The sequence below is a fragment of the Corvus moneduloides genome, chromosome 5 (genome assembly GCF_009650955.1).
Source record: "Corvus moneduloides isolate bCorMon1 chromosome 5, bCorMon1.pri, whole genome shotgun sequence".
NCBI classification, from domain to species: Eukaryota; Metazoa; Chordata; class Aves; order Passeriformes; family Corvidae; genus Corvus; species Corvus moneduloides.
The window spans coordinates 45899243-45921255 of NC_045480.1; the positions used below are offsets into that span (position 1 = coordinate 45899243).

The following is a 22013-nucleotide window of genomic DNA, read 5'->3' on the forward strand; positions in this document are numbered from 1 at the left end:
CTACTGGATCATTCATTGGAGCATTTCTCTTTGTGTGAGGATTGTTTTCCAGAGCTGATACTATAATATTTTATTCAGTCTCAGTGTTAAATACCTTAAGTGAGAAAATAAATCTTGTTCTCAGGAATTTTTTTTTACTGACAATTCAGCCTAGTTTAGTCCTTTCCTAATTAATTGGTTCACTCAAAAATAGTATTTCTTTGTGTCTCTAAAAGTGATATTTTGTCTTAAAAATTACTTGCATGTCATGGTTTTCTGAAATGTTCTTTGACTGAAATTTGATGAAATTATTTTTAAAATGTCTCAAGTTGCATTGCACTCCAAGATACTTAATGTTGAAAAGCTTTTTTGTTTGTTCTGGCTTTCTAAAGTGATCTGAAAAGTTCAGCACCAAGGAAGTGTATTCTCAATTGAAATGCTATTTGGTTGGTCAAGATTGCATTCTTTTAAATTTGCTATGAGTTAGTGAACTTTGTTTAACGTCCTTTTGTTTCAGGAGGGCTTGTGATTAGTGGATTAGTGCATCCAGAAACACCATCTCCCAGGAAGAGTAAAAGAAGGAAGGATCGTCCCAAGCAGAAAAGAGATAAAACAAGTATGAACACAGACTTTTTTCCTTTGGATACTTAAAGTCTCTTTAATCAAATGCTCTATTGCTGTAAGATTTTCCTCCCATAAACACTCAATTCTCTCTCTGGGTGAAAATAATTTTATAACATAATTTTGTAATGTGATCTGATGTGGAAAAACCTGCTCCTACTGGATCTATAGCAATGTTGTACATTCTTGTTGTAAAATTGTTCGCTCCTCAGAGTAAGAAAGGAAGAAATGCTGGACATACCCGAAGTGCTTTTGGGCCTTTAAAGCAGAGGCTGAAGAAACTAAACTGTACTTACTTTGTGTTCAGATCGTGATGCTAGTGTGCACAGTTAAGGTATAAAAACTTGCCGCCATTTTACTGATACCTGTAGTAACACATCTAAAAATGCAGCAGAGAGTGTTAGTAGGGTTTCAAGCTGTTGTAGGTTAAATACAAAACCACAACATGGTAGGTGAAGGGAGAGCTTTAAGAACAATGCTTAAAATAGTTCAAAATGGGCAATAAATCTATGTTTAAACAAATAGAGACTCTCTGTCCAGTAGATAATAAATATGTAAATAGTGCTCAGAAAAGAGAGTCAAAGTCCAAAAGCCAAAATATTTTTGCTGTGCTCTCTGGAAGATGTTGTAATGCTAAAGAGCCTTTCTTTATGAGGACTGTCTAGAGCTTTTGTTTGAAGCTGAAACATTTCTCTGTGAAGTTACAGAATTAATAAAACAAGAGCTAACAAGGATGGAAAGTGCCATACAGTTCTAGCACTAAAGTAATCAGGACTGAAATAATCATCAGAGAAATAAGGAAGAAAACAATCACTGTTGGTACCAATTTCTGATTTCATATGTGTTTCATGTAAATTTTATTCCTTACCTCAAAAAGAAAGTGGTAGGACTAGAGAAGGTTTAGGGAAAGCTCATCAAAAACAGAGAAGGACTTCTGTAGTGAAGACTCCTCAGCCCTGAAGAGAATACTATGGAGGTCTCTAAGGAGGAGGTCTAAAAACACCTCTGAAATCATGACATGGAGAAGGGAAATAGGGATAAATGATTTTGTTGGGGTTTTCTGCTTGTTTTTTTAAACACAAGAACTAGAAGGTGTGGAAGGAAGACAGTGAGAGCTGGGTTCTTCAGCAAAATAAGGTGGTCATTCTCACTGTGTGCTTCCTGAATATTGTGGATAAAAATATTTATGTAGTTTCAAGGCAAGAACGACGTATATTCACAGGAGACTTAACTGTTAATAGCTCTAAATAAAGCCTGTGAGCTCCAGATTAGAGGTGAAAAGTATTCTATTGAACAATCAGTACATTATTATGGCATTTTTGGGAATGGAAGGAATACCTGTTTTGGGCCACTGATGGGAGACAGAACCCTGGTCTAGGTCAGTCTTTGATCTAAGTACAGTTTAAATTGTAATATGAATCATTTGCAGCCTATGAGGACCTGAGCTGGTACTAACTGTTCATACTGTATCTTACAAGAACTATTGGTTGCCTTTGAACTGTCTTCCAGAGGTGATTGATTTCCTCTGTGACAGACATTCGTCCTTGGAGACACATCCTTGAGTCTTAGTGATGCATATAAGGCCTGTCAGCCAAGTAAAATTTCTAGCACAAATTCTTAAATGTTATTGATACAATAAAAATTCTGTTTTTATCGCTGTAGAGTTACACCTGTTGCTGCATCTTTTTATGGAGAGATGGTTATGTTGGAACAAAGCTGTTCAAACACAGTAACTTTTCTTCCTCCCCCTGACTGTCTTGCTGTAAGAGTATTTAAGCTGCCATGTGTGCCTACAAAATCCTATAGCTTGCCTTTAGCATTCTTCTTCGGTCTGTGTTTAAAGAAATTTCCTGTGCGCTGTAGAGCTAAAATTGTCTGCTTAAGAGAATTCTGCAAGAGAGCTTTGGGATATTTATTCTGCTGTGAATATTCTAAAGCATCACTTTTCTTTTTGAAAAGCATAGCGGTGTCATCAGTTCTTTGGATATTGCTTTCTCTGGAAAAATCCTTTTTATTATAGAAATAGTTCTCAGATTTACAACTTACAGCGAGCTTCCTGTAATGTTATTTCGTGAGAAAAGGAAAATTGGACATGTGCTTATCTTTTGAATGCTTTCTCTCTTAAGTGTCCTGATGCCTATCAGTAGTGGGTAAGAGCAAAAACACATGTTCTTCGTACTTCATCATGTATTTCATATTCTCTCAGCATCTGTTGCTAGCAAAACACTTCTCTCAAAACACAAGAGTTTACTTTTGAGTAAATACTGTTGTTAATACCATAAGATAAATAGTTTCCTTGGATAAATCCTAGGAAATTCCTTAGGATTTAGAGAGTGTTCATCTCTTACACACAGAAATAATTCCAATGAAAAAGACATTTTCAAAGAATTGTTATGGATGGTTTTCTTTATTTGAAGAAAGAGTATTCAGTCTATTTAGTCACTTATTACAGAAAATTTAAGTACTTAATGTGTGACATTAGAATTGTGGAAAAGCTGTGGTTAAATGATTAACTTTTTAAAATCTATACTGATTACTTTTCTGGTTTTGTTTTGGTTTCTTTGTATCCTCAGATACAAGAGAGATACCTGCAAGTTTGGACCACACCCTAGCTGATACGTCTAAGCCAACCATTGTACTGGACCCAGTAACAAATAAGGAAGTACATCTAGGTGAGTTGAAGGGATGTGGCCAAGGGACTTCCTGAATCATGTAGACTGGTAAGAAAAACAGAATGTTCATGCCACATTTGGCATAAAAAGGTGAGGTTTTGAAATATTCATTGTTCTTTTGGAGAAAGTTCTGAGGAAGACACAAAAAATGTCCTGTTTTTTCAGCTAAATATCGAGTCTAGATTTTGGAGGTGTTGCACTGAAAGAATATGCACTGAGCATGTAACAAGACAAATTATGTGGTAGCATTAATGTTAATCTCCTGGACGTTTTTTGTAGATTGTATCAACGCTGCAAGCAGTAACACTTACTACGTCAAAGATGAAGCAGTAGAAATATACAAAACTTTGAATACATCTCTTTTTGCAACTGGTAGATTGATTCTGAAACCATTTAAAGAAAAGGGACACCAGTTTGTCCACATGGATACAATAGTAAGTGTGCTTTTTTGAAATTTTTTTAAAATGGACTTTGTAAACAGAAGATCTGTTGGAGCGGTTGGAAGTAACATATGAAGTTGAGAGGTCTCCCTGACTCCCCTCAATACAAACAAACATTAATGAATCGTTTGCTAGAGGTAATTTGCATGCACATTGCCCTGCCTTGCTTTGTATTAAATCTGTATGTCCATGTGCTCCTGTTTTCTGGATCTTGCAGGCAAGATAGAAATAGCAAAAAAATAAAACTGGACCCCATCTGCCTTTTGAGTTGAGCATCTTATTTTTCATCAGTATGGAAAAAAGGGATTGCAGCTCTGCTAGCTTATTTGGGGTTTTATCTTTGTTATATGTATGCAAGTGTTTTCTTGTATATCTTTCTTAAATGTTTGCAAAGGAAGTGCTGCTAACCTTAGAACCTTTGGCTTCCATTAAGGCTTTCCATATTATCCGTGGCAAAGTTATTGTTACGTTACATAAGACATCGTATTATCTGACTGCAGGGGACTGCTTCTATGTTCCAGCAGGTGAGTACATGGGTCTGAAACCCATTTGTTGGGAGGTGCATGAGACTAAATTAGCATGCTAGGAATCAAAACCAAACAGAATGACTGAAAGAGAGAAGATTGAACAGAGAATGGGAAAGTACAGGGTGATGAAGAATGGAATGTGACACAACACTGGACATGGGTTGATTATCTAATTGTTGAATGCAGGGATACATATACCGCTTGTTTATGTGAGTTGGCCTCAATGTTGTGGTGACACTACCAAGTTCTAAGAGTAAATTTATCTTGGTATTCTGGTTCTGTCACTAGCTGTAATGTTGAGGAAACATCACAGACAGCTTAATGTTAGTGGTAGTTAATATAATTGTTTTGGTCACCATATGCTTGCTGCTTTTTTCCTATGTAAAATTATGAAAATCCATTTGGATCAGTTCACCATATTTTGTGCTTTGTGCTTGTATATAGAAGGTTTAAAATATCTTGTTGAATAGGTTGTACCTTCATATGTTATTTTGACAATTTAAAGGCTTGATTTTGTCCTTCTGACATAAAAGTGGCGTGAATTCCATACGGGAAGCTGTCCATCAGTGGGTTAAGACACTAGTCAGGAGATTTTGTAGTAGTGTTAAAGCAGGCTGTTCATAGAGCTGTAGAGAGCTTTTGTACAGCTTCTTGTGAAGAAGCTTATCCTTAGAAAATGAGGAATTAGCCCTTTTTTTCCCCGTTAACTTTTCAGCACAATGTCCTGAGTGAACAATCATTGTTCAATTAATGCGTGATGTTTTGAAGCATTTTTTTGGTGTTTGTTTTAGTTTTAAAAGTTTAGTGGGTCTGTAGAGACAATTTTGTCATTTGCTTTTTGGGAAAGCAGATTATATAGAACACTGAAAGTTTTGTATGACCGTAAGGATCTACACTTCATTCTTCCCTGCTTCCTGATGGCTGCTCTCGGTATGTCTGGATGGGCAATGCAGTGTTTGTGGCAAGTGATCCCTGTAATTCATTGTGTGGCTGTATATGAGTGTTAGGAGGTTGCTCGTTCCTGATGCTCAGGGCCTATTAGATAATGCTATTTTGTGGTCATGTTAGTGTGCAAATCTCAAGTGAAGATATGCAGGTAAGTTTCCATTGCAGTTTTTATTGATAGTTTCTGTAGGAATAAATTAAAGTAGATTCAGTCACCTTAAAGTTTTATTGTGGGTTTTGAGAGCTGAGAGCTCAAACCCGTTACATTCTTCTCAGTAAAAATCTTCTAAGCAAAGATTGAAGTAAATGACACTAGCTGTGTTCTTTGTCGTCTCTTTGAAATGCACTGACCTGCCTGTAAGAGTGGCATCCTAGATTAGGAGCTAATATTCCTTCTGTTAAAATATATAAAAAAAAAATATACTTGGCTGAAGACAAGACAGGACTTCAGTCCTAGTGGCTCCTAAGGAAAACTTACTCTGTTTTTATTTGTAGGAAATGGATATAACATACGTAATCTTCTGAATGAAGAAAGTGTTCTTCTCTTCACACAACTCAAAAACAGGTGAAGAACTTTCTGCAGAGAAGTTTGCCTAAACACTTGTCAATTTTTTGTATGTTCTGAAGTTCTTTTTACATACAGAAATGTTCGAGTCAGCCCATCCTAACATTACAAATTAATACAGAGCAGCTGAAATCAACGTACGAAGAGTTGAGACAAAAACCAGAAGAATGTTGGTAATTGGCTGTCAAAATGAAATGACATACTGAAGGGCCTTGCTCTGCAGCAGTTACTGTTCTTGTGCCATCCAGTGACAGAAAACTATAAGTATGAAATGTGTGGGTATATTTGTTGTTCCAAATTGTATCAATATGCTTAATCTCCCTAAAGATGCTTAGCACTTGAAAAACGTTGACATCTTCAGCTAACATCTGATGCATAGTCTTAACAACTGCCTGGTACAACCTGCTCAGAATAATCTCTGTTTAAATGATGAACCTGCTGTTTGCATTCCAGTAATTGTTGTCTAGGAGATGGGCTGCTGAAATGCTGTTGTGCTGGGGTCCAGCCGCCTTCTTATATGTTAATGACAGGCGCTCCTTCCTTGTCTGGCAGCTGGATGATTAGTGCCTCCAATCTGAATAGGAAAATAGGAGCTCTTAAGTAGGAGCTTATCAGTTGTGTCTTTTTTGTGGAAGCTATGGCTTGATTAGCTCTGAACATTGTTGATAGCTTTATTTTGTGTAACAGTGATAGGTCATTGCCAAGTGTATTACTTTAATATCTCCTTTTGATTTGCTTGCTGTGTTCCTGGATAATAATGAGGACCTTTGGGAAAGCTGTAATTACACTGTATACTCCAGAAGCCAAGTCTAGACAGCAGATGGTATACATAGCATTTGTCTCCCAAGCTCTTCGAGGTTTCTTCTGGCTGAAGATAAGGATGAACTACAGCTATTGTGGTATTCTGCTTTCTCTCTCTGGTCATTTCTATCCTCGAAGAGAAGGAGATAAGGAAAATTGAATTGGAATTGTGAACTTCCAAGGACTTGAGGATTGAGCACTAACCTTGTAAGCAGTTTTGGCCATGATCTTTATGCTAAATCTAGAGTATACATTAAAGTAGGAAAGAATTGGCTTTCAGCTAACTTCCTGTGTGTATGAAGGGCTTGGACACCAAGATTACCATGCCTCTGTGAAAGATCCTTTGGATTGGGGAATTTGAGATAATACTGTCATTCTCTTTCAAGCAGTAGTTCCTATGGTTAGTGCATATGTAGACTGACAGCGGAAATACTGGTAGAAGTTGTGCGCTGTCTTTTCATTCATGGCTAAGTCATGTGTAACTGAGAAAATGAAACAGGAATGTGCCTATTGCCTTTTAGTTCTGTCTTGAAACGAACTACTGTCAGAGTTCAGACTACACAGAAAGACTTTTTTTCCAGCTCCAACTCTTGTAAGCAGTTTAAGAGTTTTTTAAAAAGAAAAAAGTCATTTAGTTACATTAGTTACATTAGTTACATATGGTTTACAATATAAATTTGATGTTGGCAGCTTTTCTAAATTTTGGGCTTGGGTTGGTCTTTTCAAGGTCAGCAAGATTCAAATAATGTCCTTCCTGTGTTGGAGCCATACCAGCTACCAGATGGGCACACATGCTGTCTCACTGCTTGAGGGGATTCCACCCACTAAAACGTTTAGTTTTTGTCTTTCAACTCCTCAGGCCTACAGAGATCTGGAATTTTGCCACTTGGAAAAAGAGTACAGGGCGAGGATTAAACCAAAGACTCTGCTTCTAACCCAAGCAGGTCTCCCAGCAGTCAGGCCATGGATGTGATGGTCTCTGATCCCAGCAGCAAATTGGTTCCAGCTGAAAATCAGAACAAGAAAACTTTTCAGTTGTGTTAATGGCCAGGGAGTTCTGAAGAAAGATACCCTGCAAACTCTTATCTGTGTTACCTGTCTGCAGATTGGGTAGCAGAAGGATGGATACTTAAGGGGTTAGCATAGGTAACTTATGTGGATGGACTACAGAGCACGTTGTCCTAAAGGAAAGTGTGGGTGGATGCCGTGGCAGAGCTCAGCAGGCTGCTGCTTGCCAGGGATGTGTTTTCCTTTGGTGGGCTGAGATGAGAAGTGATAACATTACCCATGTCATACCAGGCACTGATGTGTCTTCCCCCACTGCACTGTACTGCAACTTGGCAGCAAAGTTTTGAGGGGTTTTCTTTTGGGTAAAGAGCACTAAGTCCTTCAGGATGCTTTCTTAAGCAGAAGTAATGTGTGCAGACCTTTTCCTGACACAGGCTGGAAAGTGCAGATGTCCAAGTGCAGGTCTAAGGTCAGCATGGCTGTTTGTGTTTTCCTATTTCTGTGTCTGGGAGCATCAAGAGAACAGGGAGGATTTGGTAAAGTACATCACTTTTTAGGCTGGATGGTTTTGCTGCTTTCTGGCAGGTCAGTTTCTTAGGTGAAATGTCCCGTGTAGTTTGCAGAGAACATTTTGTAGCTGGACTACATCTGAGTATGTTTGTGGTTTACTTTTTTTTTAAGAAGCAATATCAGGTTTGCCAAGGGATGTTCTCTGGAATATTGCTGTGGTTTAGCAACAATTCTATTATTTGTCAGTAGATGGGGCTTTAAGCACAGCTGTTGGTCCTTTGCTGGCCTCTGTGCTCATTAGGGTCTGGTTTTTGAAAGTCAAGAAGAGTGTATTACAGGTGGAGATAAATTTAGTTGAATTCTCTTGCAAGGAGATGTAAATCAGTTGCCCTTCACAGTAGGATGTAACTACTGAACATTGCTAAGTTCGTTCAGTTACATGGATGTTGTACTTGTTGCAGCCACTTGCACAAAATTGTTCTTTAAAACATTAGTGTATAGCAGGACCTGGGTTGTTCACCATTGGTCTGGATTGCATTTCAAATTTTTTTCTTCAACTTGGCACTTGTTAGAAATTTGCTGCTGTGTCATTAGCCTAAATATAGTTTGAGGAAGTGCAGGAGAATGTTCTGAGTTCCAGGACTCCTATGGCTGCTGAGTTGTGCAGTGCGTCAATCAATAATCAGTTGTTAAGTCAGAAGCAGCAGCTGATGTTTCACCTCTGCCTGGTCTTGCTTTGGCTCCTCCTCCCTACGTTTTTGTATACATCAAGCCAAATAGGATATTGCAAAGAAATAAGCCTTTTCTGAAATGTGAGAAGTTAATGTTCTTCCTGCATGTGTGTGATTCTTTTTGCCAGCATATTTTCTGCTCTGCTGGGTAATCTCACTTCCTCTGGCTACTGTTGTTTTTAGCCAGGTTTTTGCGGAGCTAGGCTGAAGTTGGTTAACCAGTGTTACCTGTTGTGGAGTGATGTGTGAGATCTTTGTCTTGAAAGAGACATGGCCTTTCTGTTGTCTGTGAGATGCACTTACTGTTCCTAGAGGATACCTACTGATATCCTAGTGGATATCCCTGTTTCAGTGTATTAATTCATTGCTTTCTGTCAACAGTAATTGAGAGAGCTGGAAACAAAAGCCAAGTCACATATTTCAGCTTCATGTTGATAGGTCCATGTGTTCTATAGTAGGTACTGTGGTGACATCCAGGGGCTTGTTTTAAGAGGCTTAACTGAGAAGTCCTGCTACAGTAAAAAGTCAGAGTTTTGAAGGCTTTGACTCCCTTCAAAAAAATTACAGGTTAGTAGGTTCTTCTGCAAATCTATCTTTTCATAGTTTCATTTGGTTAGAAAGCTGTTCCTGTTTTACTAACAAAGCTTTTTGCGGTTTAAATTAGCAGAAGAATGATGGCAGAACAGTCAGATGTGTATGCACATCCATATTTGTACGACTCTGTAAACATAAAATAGAAGATTGTGAGCTGAGTAATTACAGAAAAAATAAACAGGACCAATAAAAGAGACTGTTGCGGCACATATACAGTTTCTTCTGTTTTTCAAGTGCACAACTAAATTGGTTATCTGCAGATGATTTTAAATTAACATTTGGGGAATGCAGTAAACCTAAAGAGCCATTTCCTCATAACAGCTGAAAAGGCATTTCAGCATGAAGGAATATTTCTTGGATTTCTACTGATGTATAGACTCTGCATGATGTCTTTTGCAATACAGGATTTACTTTAAGTGGTGATTAATTGCAGGTGATACATCTAACTGAAGAGCATGGACCATGCCTCTTTAATGGTATTGACAGCTGTTGTAACTGAATATCCTAGTTTTTCCAAACTGGTACATTTCCTTGGCAGAATATCTTGTCACTTCACAGATGTTCACAGATATAGTCAGAAGAGATCTCAAAGGCAAACTTTTGGGTTGCATAGATGAGCTTCAGTTAGGATTTGACAACCAAAGTGATTCCTGTGGTCCACTTCTAAGTTGCAAACATGGTTGATCACCTGTCAAAACAGTCGGCTGCAGATTATTAGGAAACAAATATGTTAAAAGGTTTGCCTGCAGAGCTGCTCTATGTTTTTAAACCTACTCACAAAGCTCCTCTTCTGATCTGCTTCATTTAAACTTCTGTGCCCAAGTGAAAGTGCAACACAAAAGGTTGTAAAACCACAGGTACTTTGCATTCCTTCTGCAGTCCTGTTTGGAGCACAGTGATTGAAACAAGGACCTGGAAGAAGCAAAGTGTTTATTTTGTCAGTCTGACTGTTGAGTTGAGATACAAGTCTAAAAATGTTCACAGAAAAAAATATTAATGTCTGGAATAAGATTTTTAACTTCTCTTTTCAGGTAGGTAAGGACTTTTAAATTTGAAAACTGAAGAATTCCAGTACTCCTAACAAATATTTAGGAAGTTTATTAAGGGGTATGATAGCTGTTAACACACATTATTTCATTTAGCTTATTAAATTTTTTCACTGTGATGGTGTTTAAAGCTGCCTTTTCCTGTGTTTTCAGTAACAGTATCTGAAATGAGAATTGATCAAGATGGCAGATGGATGGTAATGCTGTGAGGGTGTCTTCTGGAGTCAACGTGCCATAAAGAGCGAGAGGAAGGGAGTGATATGAGAGGTGTAAACATAATGAAGGGCTCTGTATTAGAGCTCAAACGTTGCAGACTGACTGGTCTAGGTTATGCGAAGTGTTTTCAGTGAAGCTAAGCAACTTTGAAAAGATTGGTATGGGAAAGGTTTTCTGGTGTTGGTGCCACAAGGACACAGCTGTCTCTGGTGGTAAACCCACACTCGTGGTTTGGGATTCTAGTAGTGATCTGATCACTTGAATTTAACAGCATTATGTCATCTTATCTAAAACTATAGGGTTCAGCTAATGAGCATGATGTATAATCCACTGAAGAAGAGGCCTGAATTTAATGAATTTTACCCTTTCTTTATGTTAGCATCACTTTCATGTTGTAGTACAGCGGGAGTAATTACAAGAATTGAAAGTTAATTACAAAAAAGTTTTTTTCAAACACTATCTGAACTTGAAATTTTATTGCTGACAAAGAGGGGACTCCCCTAGGATGCAGTAGCCTATACACTGAAGAAACTGAGTGCTTCTCCTGTATTTCAGTTAGTGCCAAGTGAGCTCTGAGGCTAATTAATCAAAACAAATTCACAATTAAGCTCAGAAAGGAAGACTAATTAAGTAGACAGTTAAAAAAAGTGCTGAAGAAGGGAGCAACCTTAAGGGGAAAGTATGAGACTCCCAGTACTGGCCCATGAAGGACAATTAAGTGATAATTGCAGAGGCCTTTTTGCATCCAGCACATGCTGTCTGCCTTTTATTATGGCTGATTTTCTTAGCAGTAGAAGCAGACATTTGCCTGATGAGCAACTAAGCTGTACTGTGCACTCGTAAGGTAATTCACAGGTAAGGCAGAGAGCTTGCTGCAGCTATAAATTAGAACACAGCTTCCAGACTTGAACAGTATTTTAGATAGTGAAAAAGCCCCATTGCGTTTTAAAGACAAACTAACTTAAGTGTTTGCTTTATTTCCCTCTTCATTTTGTGGCACACTGAGTCCATGTTAGCATTCTGTTTAAGCTTTCAAACGAATTACACTGAGTGAACTGTCAGAATTTAAAATGGCTTCATTCAGTTGCTCACCCCACTGAAGTTCACAGAAATCATTACCTTGTCATGAAATGGCTTCTGTTGCTTATGTCCTTGTATTGGGTTTGTGTGGCCAGGTTTTGATAGTTGTGGGGGGTGGTTACTGGGATGGCTTCTGTGGGAAGCCAGTAGCAGCTTCCCTGCATCTGGCAGAGCCAATGCCAGACAGCTCCAGTGCCAACCCACCACTGGCCAAGGCTGAGCCTACCAGAGCTGGTGGTAACTCTTCCATTTAAGAAGGAAAAAAGGTTACTGTGCTGAAGTAATTATGGACAGAGAAGAGAAGAGTATGTGAGAGAAACAGCCCTACCCACACCCAGGTCAGTGCAGAAGGAGCAGGGACGAGGTCCTCCAGGCACTGGAGCGGAGATTCCCCTGCAGCCTGTGATGGTAATGGGTGAGTGATCTCTCCCTGTCCTTATCTCAACCCAGGAGCCTTTCCTTACATTTTCTCTCCTCTGTCCAGCTGAGGGAGGAGAGAGATAGAGCAGCTTTGGTGGGCACCTGGCATCCAGCCAGGGTCAGCCCACCACAGTCCTGCACTCATGCTGCATGACATACTTGTGGTGGAAAAAAAAACCAGGAGGAACCTACAACACTAGTATTGTTTTTACTGAAAATATTTTAAATTTTCTTCTCAAGGACTTTTTCAGCTAGCAAAGCTAATCTCTGGTGAGATGCTGAGGCTTGTAGATGAGGTACATGCCCCAGACTTCCTGCATCCCTCCTTGCCCATTTCCATTGAACTGTGATGCTAATCATCAAAACCTCTCTTAATTTATTTAATTTAGCATGGGCTAAAAATTTGCATAAGTGTTCACTTTTTTTTCCCCCCCCTTATCTGGAACTTGAATTATTTCAAAAATTAGTGGTGAGGTCTCCTCAACTATTTTTAAAAATGTTGATAGTAATTTCCTTTTCTTCATGAAATTCCATGTGAACATTATGCTGCCACTGTGATGCACTGTGTCCTTCTATGCAAGTTGGCAGTTGTCTTCTTGAAGTATCTGTCCAAGGTGCAATCCTTCTCTTGGAACAGGCTGCAGGATGAGGCATTCACCTGCTGCTGTTTCAGCTCAGCTGCTCCATCAAGTTTCAATCTGCTCCTTCATTTTTTGTCTTCTGCCTAAACTAATTTCCTGCCCTAATTTGGATGCATTTTCCTTACCAAAGGTTTCTTTTCTTTCTGCCACTTGCAAGGATTGAATAATTTTTTAACTCAGTTCCAGGTGTTTGAATTATTTCAGAGGTGTTCTTGTGCCTGAAGGTTCCTTTGCTACCTCTCCTGCAAGTTTTGTACAGGGCCTGGCAAAGCTCCCAATTTTAACTTTCAGAGAAGTGATGCAAAGCTTTCTTTCGCCTCTGTTCTTTGAAAGACTTTTATGTAGTTTTAATCCCAAGAAGGTTGGTTTAGGATGTCACTGGCAAGGTGTTTGTTATTATCATCATCTGCTGTTTTTCCTAGCTGCAGAAGCAGAATGGAGACTGCTTCAGGCCCACTTGGTTGCCCTTGAACCTCATCCATCTGTTGAGGCTGGCTCTGCAGTGCTGGAAGAGTGCATCCTAGCACCGTTCCCCATGGCCAGACCTACCCTGGGGCATCGTAGCATTGTGCTTTTTGCTCCTCTTAGAGCACTAATTCAGCCTGCTGGAGACTTCCTTTGCCTTGGCACAATTTTGACATGCGTCTGCCATCACTTAGGCACCATGCCATACCTTGATTTTGTATTGGCAGGCTAGTCCAGGCATTCACCTGCCTCTTACATCTTCATTCCTCTTGCCAGTGGGAATGCTGCCTGGCACCAGTTGGTTTTGGCACAGAGGTGTATCATGGCAGCACATGCCCACTGCTACACATGTGGATGTGGGTCTCTCATGTGCCCTCTCACACCCTGTTGCTGCTTGACTTTTCTGGTAAATGCCAGGAGAAAGTAATCTTCTTGGTCTTTAATGTTTCTGTGGTGTCTAAAGAGTCTAGACTGAAAGAGCTGTAAAGGTTGGGTGGCCCCTCAGGATCAGCTTCATACATTTCTCTTGGAGATGGAGCTGAGACTGGGCCAAGCACATCTGAGATACCCTTCCATGTGGAACAGTTCTGTCCACAAAGTTCGGATCCCATCATCTCCATTTTACCATACTTAGTGCCATGGGTGGGAGTGTGTATTTGAAAAGCACGTCAGAGTGTTGGTGTACACACTTGGCATCCTCCGTCTTAGTGCTGTGGTTGCTGCAGAGGGTTCAAGAGGTATAGAAGAGATCAGGAAGCAGAAGCTCGTATGTGGGGAAAGAGCTTATCTGAATCCAGGGCAGCTGGCTCTTGGTGGTCCTGCTTGAGCAGCAATGTTGGATCAAATTACTTCCAGAAGTCCCCCCTGACCTCAGACATCCTGTGAAGTTGCAACCTGTGCTATGGAAGCTGCTCTTCTATAAGTTTAGTTCATGCTTTTGTTGGGAAGACCCTTATTTCTGTGCCCCTCAAGCTGAGAGCAGTCTTCTCTATGTCACACAGCAGGCCACCAGTATTGCCACCAGTACTGCCACCAGAGTGTGGGGTGTGCCAGAGTCCCAGCCACTGGTGAACAGCCACTGCCATCCCATTCTCCACGGGAAAGGACAAAATGTGCACACTCAGTTGAGTCACAAGGGTCAGCTTTAACCTCCCCTTTCTGGTCTTGGCTCTGAGAAGTCCCTCTAGGGCAGACACATACCTGGGTTTGATGAGAAGTCCACTGCTCAGTTTGGGGGAATTAGGTAACAATTTTCTCTGCATATACCCCAAAACATTTTACTATATTTGGATAGTGGGTTGTTATTTTCACCTGCAAGTCTTAACAGCAGTCTTTATTCTGTGCATGGGCTTTAAACCAGTTGAAAATTTGGCATCTTGCGCAGTCCAGGCTATCAAGTGTCTGCTTTTCCCATATAACTCTACATGTGGAGTAGCAGTGCTCAGCTGTCACTTGATGTGGGGAGTTGTATCAGATATTATTCTCTCAGCAAGAATTTTAGTTTTTGGTTGCTTTCCCTACTGTCAGCAGCTTTGTGTGACCTTTGGGACTGTGGACCAGAGATTGTGAACCATTTGTGTAAACGTGAGTTAAAGTGAATTAAAATATGCCCAAGATCTATAAAAGTAACATGAAACTCATATGCACATTTACTACTGAGGCTTCTTGGTTCTTCACAAGATATATTTCAAATTCAAAATAGCTTAAGAAAATACATGGAGAGCAAGTGTCAGTGCCCCAACCAGGTGTGGCTTTGACAGCTCCAGATTTTGCACAGATGAACACATTTGTCAGAGACCACTATTAGTTAAATTAAATTAGGCTAATGTGCTCTTTTGAGCATAATTGAAATGATACTAATGTTTTTATCGATTTGCCACTGGAGTAGGTGAATGCTCTGATATACTTGCTGCTGTGAGTACAATCTGCAGTTGTTCCACTTTACTGTCTAGTAACTCCCCAATATTATGGCACTGATAGGCCTATTTTTAACTGTGTTAATTTGAACTAATTTCTGGTTTTTTTATAATTCAGAACAAAAGCACGAGACATGCTGTTGGACGCCTCTTCCAAATAACTTTACCTGCAAATTGAAGATCATCTAATGCAGAGGAGTTCTAAAGAATGCTGAACATTTTCATCTGACACCCTAGTTTTAGGGGCATGTTGTTTCATTGATCTTAAAGATCTTTCTTCAGTGTAAATGGTAAATACATAGTTTGTTATGAGTTATCTTTACTTTTGTATCAATAAATATTAAGTAATGGAAATCAGTTTTGATTCCTTTAATTTTAAATAATTTTGGAATCAGTTTCCTGGCATTCCGTGTGGTTTTGAAAATGCAGGTAATTGCATGAGTTTGACTTGTAAATAAATATTTATGAATAACTGTGAGTTATCTTGGGTGGCTTCAAAGACGTCTCAAATTGAAATGTTTCACTGTTACTTTTGGAGTTGTTGAAACGTTCAAAGGGAGTTTGAAAGTAAATAGTTTTCAAAGGATGGAGTCATAGAATCATTAAGGTTGGAAAAGACCTTTAAGGCCATCAAGTTCAACCACTAACCCAGCCCTGCCAAGTCCATCACTAAGCCATGTCCCTAAGTGCCACATCTTTTAAATACTTCCAAGGACAGTGATACCACTTCCCTGGGCAGCCTGTTCCAGGGCCCGATCACCCTTTCAGTGAAGAAACTTTTCCTAATATCCAGTGTAAACCTCCCTGGCTATAACTTGAGGTCATTTGCTCTTGTCCTGTTACTTGGGAGAAGAGACCAACCCTCACCAGGCTACAGCCTCCTTTCAGGTGTTTGTAGAGAGTGAGAAGGTCACCCCTCCCTGAGCACTTGGCCTTGTTGAACCTCAGATACCAGTGGAGATGAGATCTGAAAAGCAATGTTCCTAGTTGACAGTGACTTTGGTTGCAGTTTGAATCCCTGGTGTTCCTGCCAAGCTTATACAGAAACTTCTGGCTGGAATGGTGCAGAACTCTTTTGGCTTTCAAGTCAATCATAATCAGAGCTACATTCTGCTCTGCAGCATGTGATCATTCAGGGCTCTTCATATTTGGTATGTGATGACTTATGCTCTCCTCCATATTTTCTACGAAATTTTAAAGGTGTTTCCATTTAGCTGGAGATGGTGCTCCCTGAGAACAAATCTTGCCTAGTCATCAGAGTGAAATAAAGTAAAAACACCTCCCATCCCTTCAAGGAAAATACGGTCCATTAGTTTTTCATTTGCCAGGAGCATCAGTTTTTAATGTTTTTCCCTTTCCCTTTGTCTCCTGGGAATATCAATCTGCATAGATCTATTACTAATTCCACAGCAACAAGCTCATTTTCTCAAAAATCTTTACAGTGGGTAGTAAAAGTAGGTCTCCCTAGGAATTATTTAATATCCAAATTGAACTCAGTATCCTATGTATAGTGCTGGGTGGCTGCTGGGTTTCTTTTTGGTGGTGGTCAGTTGGTTGTTTTTTTCTAAAGTATCTTTGCCTCATCTGAAGTCACTGTTTTCTATGATAAGGTGAGTGTTGTAGGGTTGTCCAGCATTTAAAACTCAGGAGTCTGGATGAGTATTAAAAATAATTCTGCAACCAAAACAATTTTTGAAGGTGAAAGGGTGAGGAAAAATCCTCTTGAATAGCAGCATACTATGCTATGAATGATGGTGGATTGTGTAAGCATTGCAGAGAAGGGAGCAAAAGAGGTTTTCCACTCCTGGAAGGTTCTGGAAGCTCTGTTTATAACATTCATTCCCATCAGCCATGCCCCAGGAGCACTGATGAGCATTTTACCAGCAAGAGCCTTGCTGGAGGGCTTTCCATCTGCAGTTCTCATGGTTCTTGAAGGCCTGTCTCAATTCCAGTAAGTATTTGCCATTCACTGAAGCAGCAGAGAACCTGGCTCTACAGCTCAGCCTCCTGTGGCCTCTTCTGTGCACCTGGGTAAGCCCCCACCCATCCACAGTGCTTGTGTCCCTGGGCTGTGCAAGTTGGGAAGGGGACAGTGCTGCTGGTGTCTTCCAGAGAGCCCAGACCTGGTGCAGCCTGAGCAGTTGTGTAGGTCCCTGTAGGATCCCTCCCAGGGCAGGACCTGGATCTGGAGTCTCTTTCTTTACCCTGTCTCGTTCAGAGAGGGCTCTCGTGCTCATGGTCTGATATGAGGAATGGTTACTGCTTATCTCCCTTGCAATGTTTAGGAGATGCTTTCATCCAGAACAGTCTCACAGCTTCTTGTTAATTGGCTCAAACCAATGCGTTGGACAGAAACAGCAATAACCTCCACATAGATCATGTGCTGTATTTTAGTAGTCAAGAAGATTGTCTTTTTCTTTTACCTGCCCTAACCTGGAAGAATCAGAATATTTGCCCTTCCTATGCCAGTTAGGGTCAATCATAACATCATAGAAGGAGGGTAGTTCCAGTAAAACCTGCACAGTGACTTAATATTTACTTTTTGGAAGCAAGGAGCTTCTTTGTCTTTTACATGGATATATTGTTTGGAGTTTGTCGTGTCCCTGGAATGTCACAGTTTGGGGAGCTGTAAGAAGTGATAAACAGGTAAGGTGCACAGTTCATGGGGGCACAATAGAAGCTGAGGCTGATTTTTTTCTTGCATGTGAAAGAATTCAACTTAAATCTTTTTATCTTAGGGGACAGAAAGCAAAGTACTGGTCTTAAAAATTACCCCAGTCATCCGTCTTTCTCCACTGCACAGCAGAAGGAGATAGGATGTCCTGTGGCTTATGCCAAGCAAAGGTGCCAGTGGTTATGCAGTAGCCCAGTTGTGGGCATGTGACAGGCATAAAGAGGCACATCCTTGTACTGAGGACTTGGGAGCAGCCATGGAAACTTCATGTTGTTCAGTGGTGGTAGAAGAGATTATTAAAAGTCACATTTATTACATGGTTTTGGCAGCTCAGTGTTGGTTTTACCATTTAAGTCTCTTGTGTATTTTCAGTATCTCGAGTTAAACAGTTTCTCTCCTGTAGGAAGCCACTTGGTCACACTGGTATGTGGTCTGCTGGAGCACATCTGTGATTGCTTTCTCATAGGACTCAGCCGTTACTAAAAAAAGATTTTCATTCCTCTTCAGATAAGCAGGTTTAACTTGTCTGTTAAGGATAGTGTGATTTTTATTTTTATTTTTTCTTATTTTCTGTTTTCAGCTGGGTGTTATCCATATGCATGCTTAACTGAAAGACTTACGTATCAAACCAGTGCTGAATGTTTTGCAGCCTAAGAAATTAAGATGAAAGTGGGTGAGGTGCAGACAGTTCTCCTGGCTGCCTCTCTTCACACTGAGTGAGGAAAGCTTTCCTGTTCCACAAGAGCCTTGCTTTGGTTCAGGCACTGCCGCAGCCTGGTGAAGTTCTGCCATGCACCAGTCCTGCTGCGATCGTGTCTGCTTTCTATTGCTCTGAGATCCCAGTCTGTGCAAGAGGCAGAGAGAAGCCCATTTCCAGCTCAGGCTGTGATTGTATTTAATCTTTTTTCTTTATTTTTTTCTTTCCTTATGAAGGAAGTAAATAGAACTAATCTGTGAGATTTACAAATGGGAGTTTAGCCAGCCCTGAGGATTCATGGTCTTGAAGTCCTGTGCTTGATTCTTTTACATTTATATCATTAAAATCAGGCTGCTTTAGGTCCCTCTGCTAAATGTTGTAGAAAAAAAGGCACTTGGACCAGCACTGAGCCAAGGATACTTTAACAGAAGGTAGCCTGGTAGTTTCCCTACTGCTGCTTACATTTGCCCCTCACAGGCACACAAGGTAGTGAGTGTAATGCTTCTGAACTCACAAAAAGTATTAAAGTGGTGGCTTTTGGATGTTGGTCTTTTCCCTTCTCTCCGTGAAGAGAATGCAAACAATTTGACCAAAACAAACAAGTCAGAAGATTGCATGTGGCTTTAAAAAATGGGGTTTTTTTTCAGATTTTTTATGTAGCTCACATCACCTTGCTCAGAATGAATGAGTGCTGTGTTGCTTTGGCATGGCGTTTGTTTGCACTTTTTTTGGCAGTTCAGCCTCCGAAGAAACTTCTACTGGCAACTCCCTGTGCCCTTAGCAAGCACAGAAACTGCTAAAATGAATGCAGGAGCAAGCGGATGCAAAACCCAGTCAAAATACACTGAAAAGTAAGTTTTGAAGAAGTTTTTTTCTCATGTTTGAGAATGCCTGCTGCTCTTTTCGTTTTTCCTGTGTGCCACGGCTCCCGAGGGCCAAGCGTCTGCAGAGGATCGAAGACACATCCTGGGAGCTGGCAGCAGGACCGTGCCTCTGCTGAAGGCCAGCCAAGCAGCCTGCTCCATGTGGAGGATGGAGGTTCCATCTGCCTTCCACCATCTCCACACTGCTGTGACAGATCCCAGGGAGCTGTGCTGTTTCCCAGGGAGCAAACCTTGCTGTGTTGCCCTGGGCTCCAGAAGGCAGGCGTTGGAGGAGGGAGGAAACCAAGCCGAGCTTACGGAGTTGTTGGAGAGGTGCACAGAGATTAATACGCAGCTGGAGGAGGCTGGCACCCAGCACCCCTGCCCTGCTCATTGCTGGTGTGCACAGTTCCGCTGGGGGCACTCTTTGCTTTTTCAGCTGGCCCTGATTTTGAGGGTTCTGCTCTGCCCAAGATGTCTTGCTCCTGTTTGTTATCTAATATCTCTGCACTGAGCCTACTGCTCTCCATTGACTCACCTTCTCAAAGGTTTGTTCCTGTGATCCTGCTCAGAGCTTTTTTTGATTATTGTTTGTATTTTTAATTAGTTGAGGAGAGGTGTTGTCTTGTTTTTATCCACGGGTTTTGAGTCATTAAATTTATACCTAGGCAGGACTGCTGTTGCAGTGACTGCCAGTTCCATATAGGTTTTCATTTCAAGAGCCTGTGTTTATAGAAGGCAGCAACTGAAATCCTTGGTTTAGAGTGTTCTTTACAGCCGAACTGCTGTGGTCTGAATGGTGCAAGGCTTAACTTTCAGCACAACACATACAGTGGTATGGAGTTTCTAACCCAAATGTAACAAACTTAGTGTCTCTGCAGGTGAAATTTTATTCCTTTTATGGCAGACAACTTAGAGGCTGACTAGAATGGGAACGTGTAGGAAAAAAATAATATTTAACTCAGTCTCTTCCCTGATGATAGCAAAACCAAGATTCTTTATGTACCTGATGCAGAATAGTCATCCTTTTTCATCGCATGCCTTTCATTCCTTCACCAGGTATGTATTCAAGCTCTGTGCAGGCAGTGGCATATTTCTCTATGCTCTGTAAATGAAGTTTTGTGATCATAAGACATAGCTTCTGTTTTCCACTAGAGGCCAATGAAGCGCAGGTTAAGGCTGTTGCAAGGCTTTCAGGGAAAACCCCATCTTTTTTTCCCTTCCAGACCTGTTGCTGAACTGTTGTATCTCCATCTTGATGATTATTTCTTCTTTTTGAAATGGTTCTCCCTCTAATGAAGTGGAATTAAATTGCTGTCTTCCTCCCACCATTTTGTTCCCAAAACCTGCAAGAAGTTAAAGAATTGTCCTCTTGATTTGCTGATACGTGTTCCTTCCACATTTGCAACTCCTAGCTGTTAACTGTGCAGCAGCCTCCATGGAATAAAGGGCACATCGAAAAGGCGATGGAAGCAGTGAGTAATGCCAGTGCTTGGGATTTTTAGAGTTGCAGGAAACAGTACGTCTTTAGCTACTACATTTTACTGGGGAGCTTCCTAAATTTTATGCTTACCAGTGACCAAGCCAATGACATCCCCTTACAGCTGAGGGACAGGGTCTGACATCATTCTGCCTGAGAGCCTTTGCCTCCTGACTCCTCAGGTCATATCTCAGTCCTGAGTAATAACACTGCTCTTTTAAAAAGTTTTTAGGAGGTTCAGATCAGCAAAAGTCCTGAAATATGAGGCTGGTGGTGCCAGCTCTGTGTCACAGACCAGAGGAGCCATCTGGGATAATGTTTCTTGGCCAGGGAACTACCCCAAGTTTTCTGTCTCAAGTCAGTGAAGAATAATGCTGCCTAATGTGTTGGTTAGAGCCAGAAATGTTTACAGAAGGACAAAGGCACTGCTTGGGGCATTAGCTTGGAAGATTGTTTAGGATTTTGTTGCTGCCTGGCAGGGGTCTCATGTGGGTGGCACATATGTGTGAGCCCCTCTGGTTGCCACACTGGTGGGCCTGGTTAAAGCACTGTGCTTTGGCTGATCCTAAACCTGTGAGATTTCTCTGGGGGTTGTAGGAAACCTGACTTTAGAGGGGACTGGGCTTCTCCTTTGGAAGGATATGCTGCTATGGTAGGAAGCAAAACTAAGGTAGGATTGCAGCTCAGAGACTTTCCTGAGCCAGCTCTAATCATGTGGTGGCATGGCTTAATGCAGCCCTTTGAGCTAGGGCACACCCATGGCCCCCACAAGATTTATCAGCATCTGTGAGCCCCTGACCCAACCTGTGAGCCAGAAGGGCTCTGCTGCAGCATTTCTGTGGTTAGAGAGGGAAGGTCAAGCCCAGGCAAATGCTGCGTGGGGCAGGCTGTAACCCATGAGGTGTCTCCTCCAACTTCATTCATCTGCCGTCTGCGAAGGATTTCCTAATGTGGCAGGATGGGCTGCTTTGAAGTTTGTATCACAGAATATGGTACCTGGCTCTTCCAGAATTAATTGTGTTTGCAGTATTGCACTGTTTGCTAGGCAGAGGCCTCTAGAAACTGCCTCCAAGTTGCCAGTGGCTTCGGCGAATACTGAACACCTTACTGTCAACTGCAGAA

The 22013-nt window shown here is 41.0% G+C and overlaps 1 protein-coding gene across 1 annotated transcript in view; it reads left to right on the forward strand.

Annotated features, from left to right (window-relative positions):
* Positions 1–15534, forward strand: part of CENPC (centromere protein C) — a 28730-nt gene extending 13196 nt beyond the window's left edge. The window contains 6 exon segments of the mRNA XM_032108722.1: positions 497–595; positions 3174–3272; positions 3552–3706; positions 4146–4236; positions 5680–5749; positions 15296–15534. Of these exon segments, the coding sequence (XP_031964613.1) occupies positions 497–595; positions 3174–3272; positions 3552–3706; positions 4146–4236; positions 5680–5749; positions 15296–15338 (557 nt within the window). The 3' untranslated portion in view covers positions 15339–15534.
* The last annotated feature ends 6479 nt before the right edge of the window (positions 15535–22013 follow it).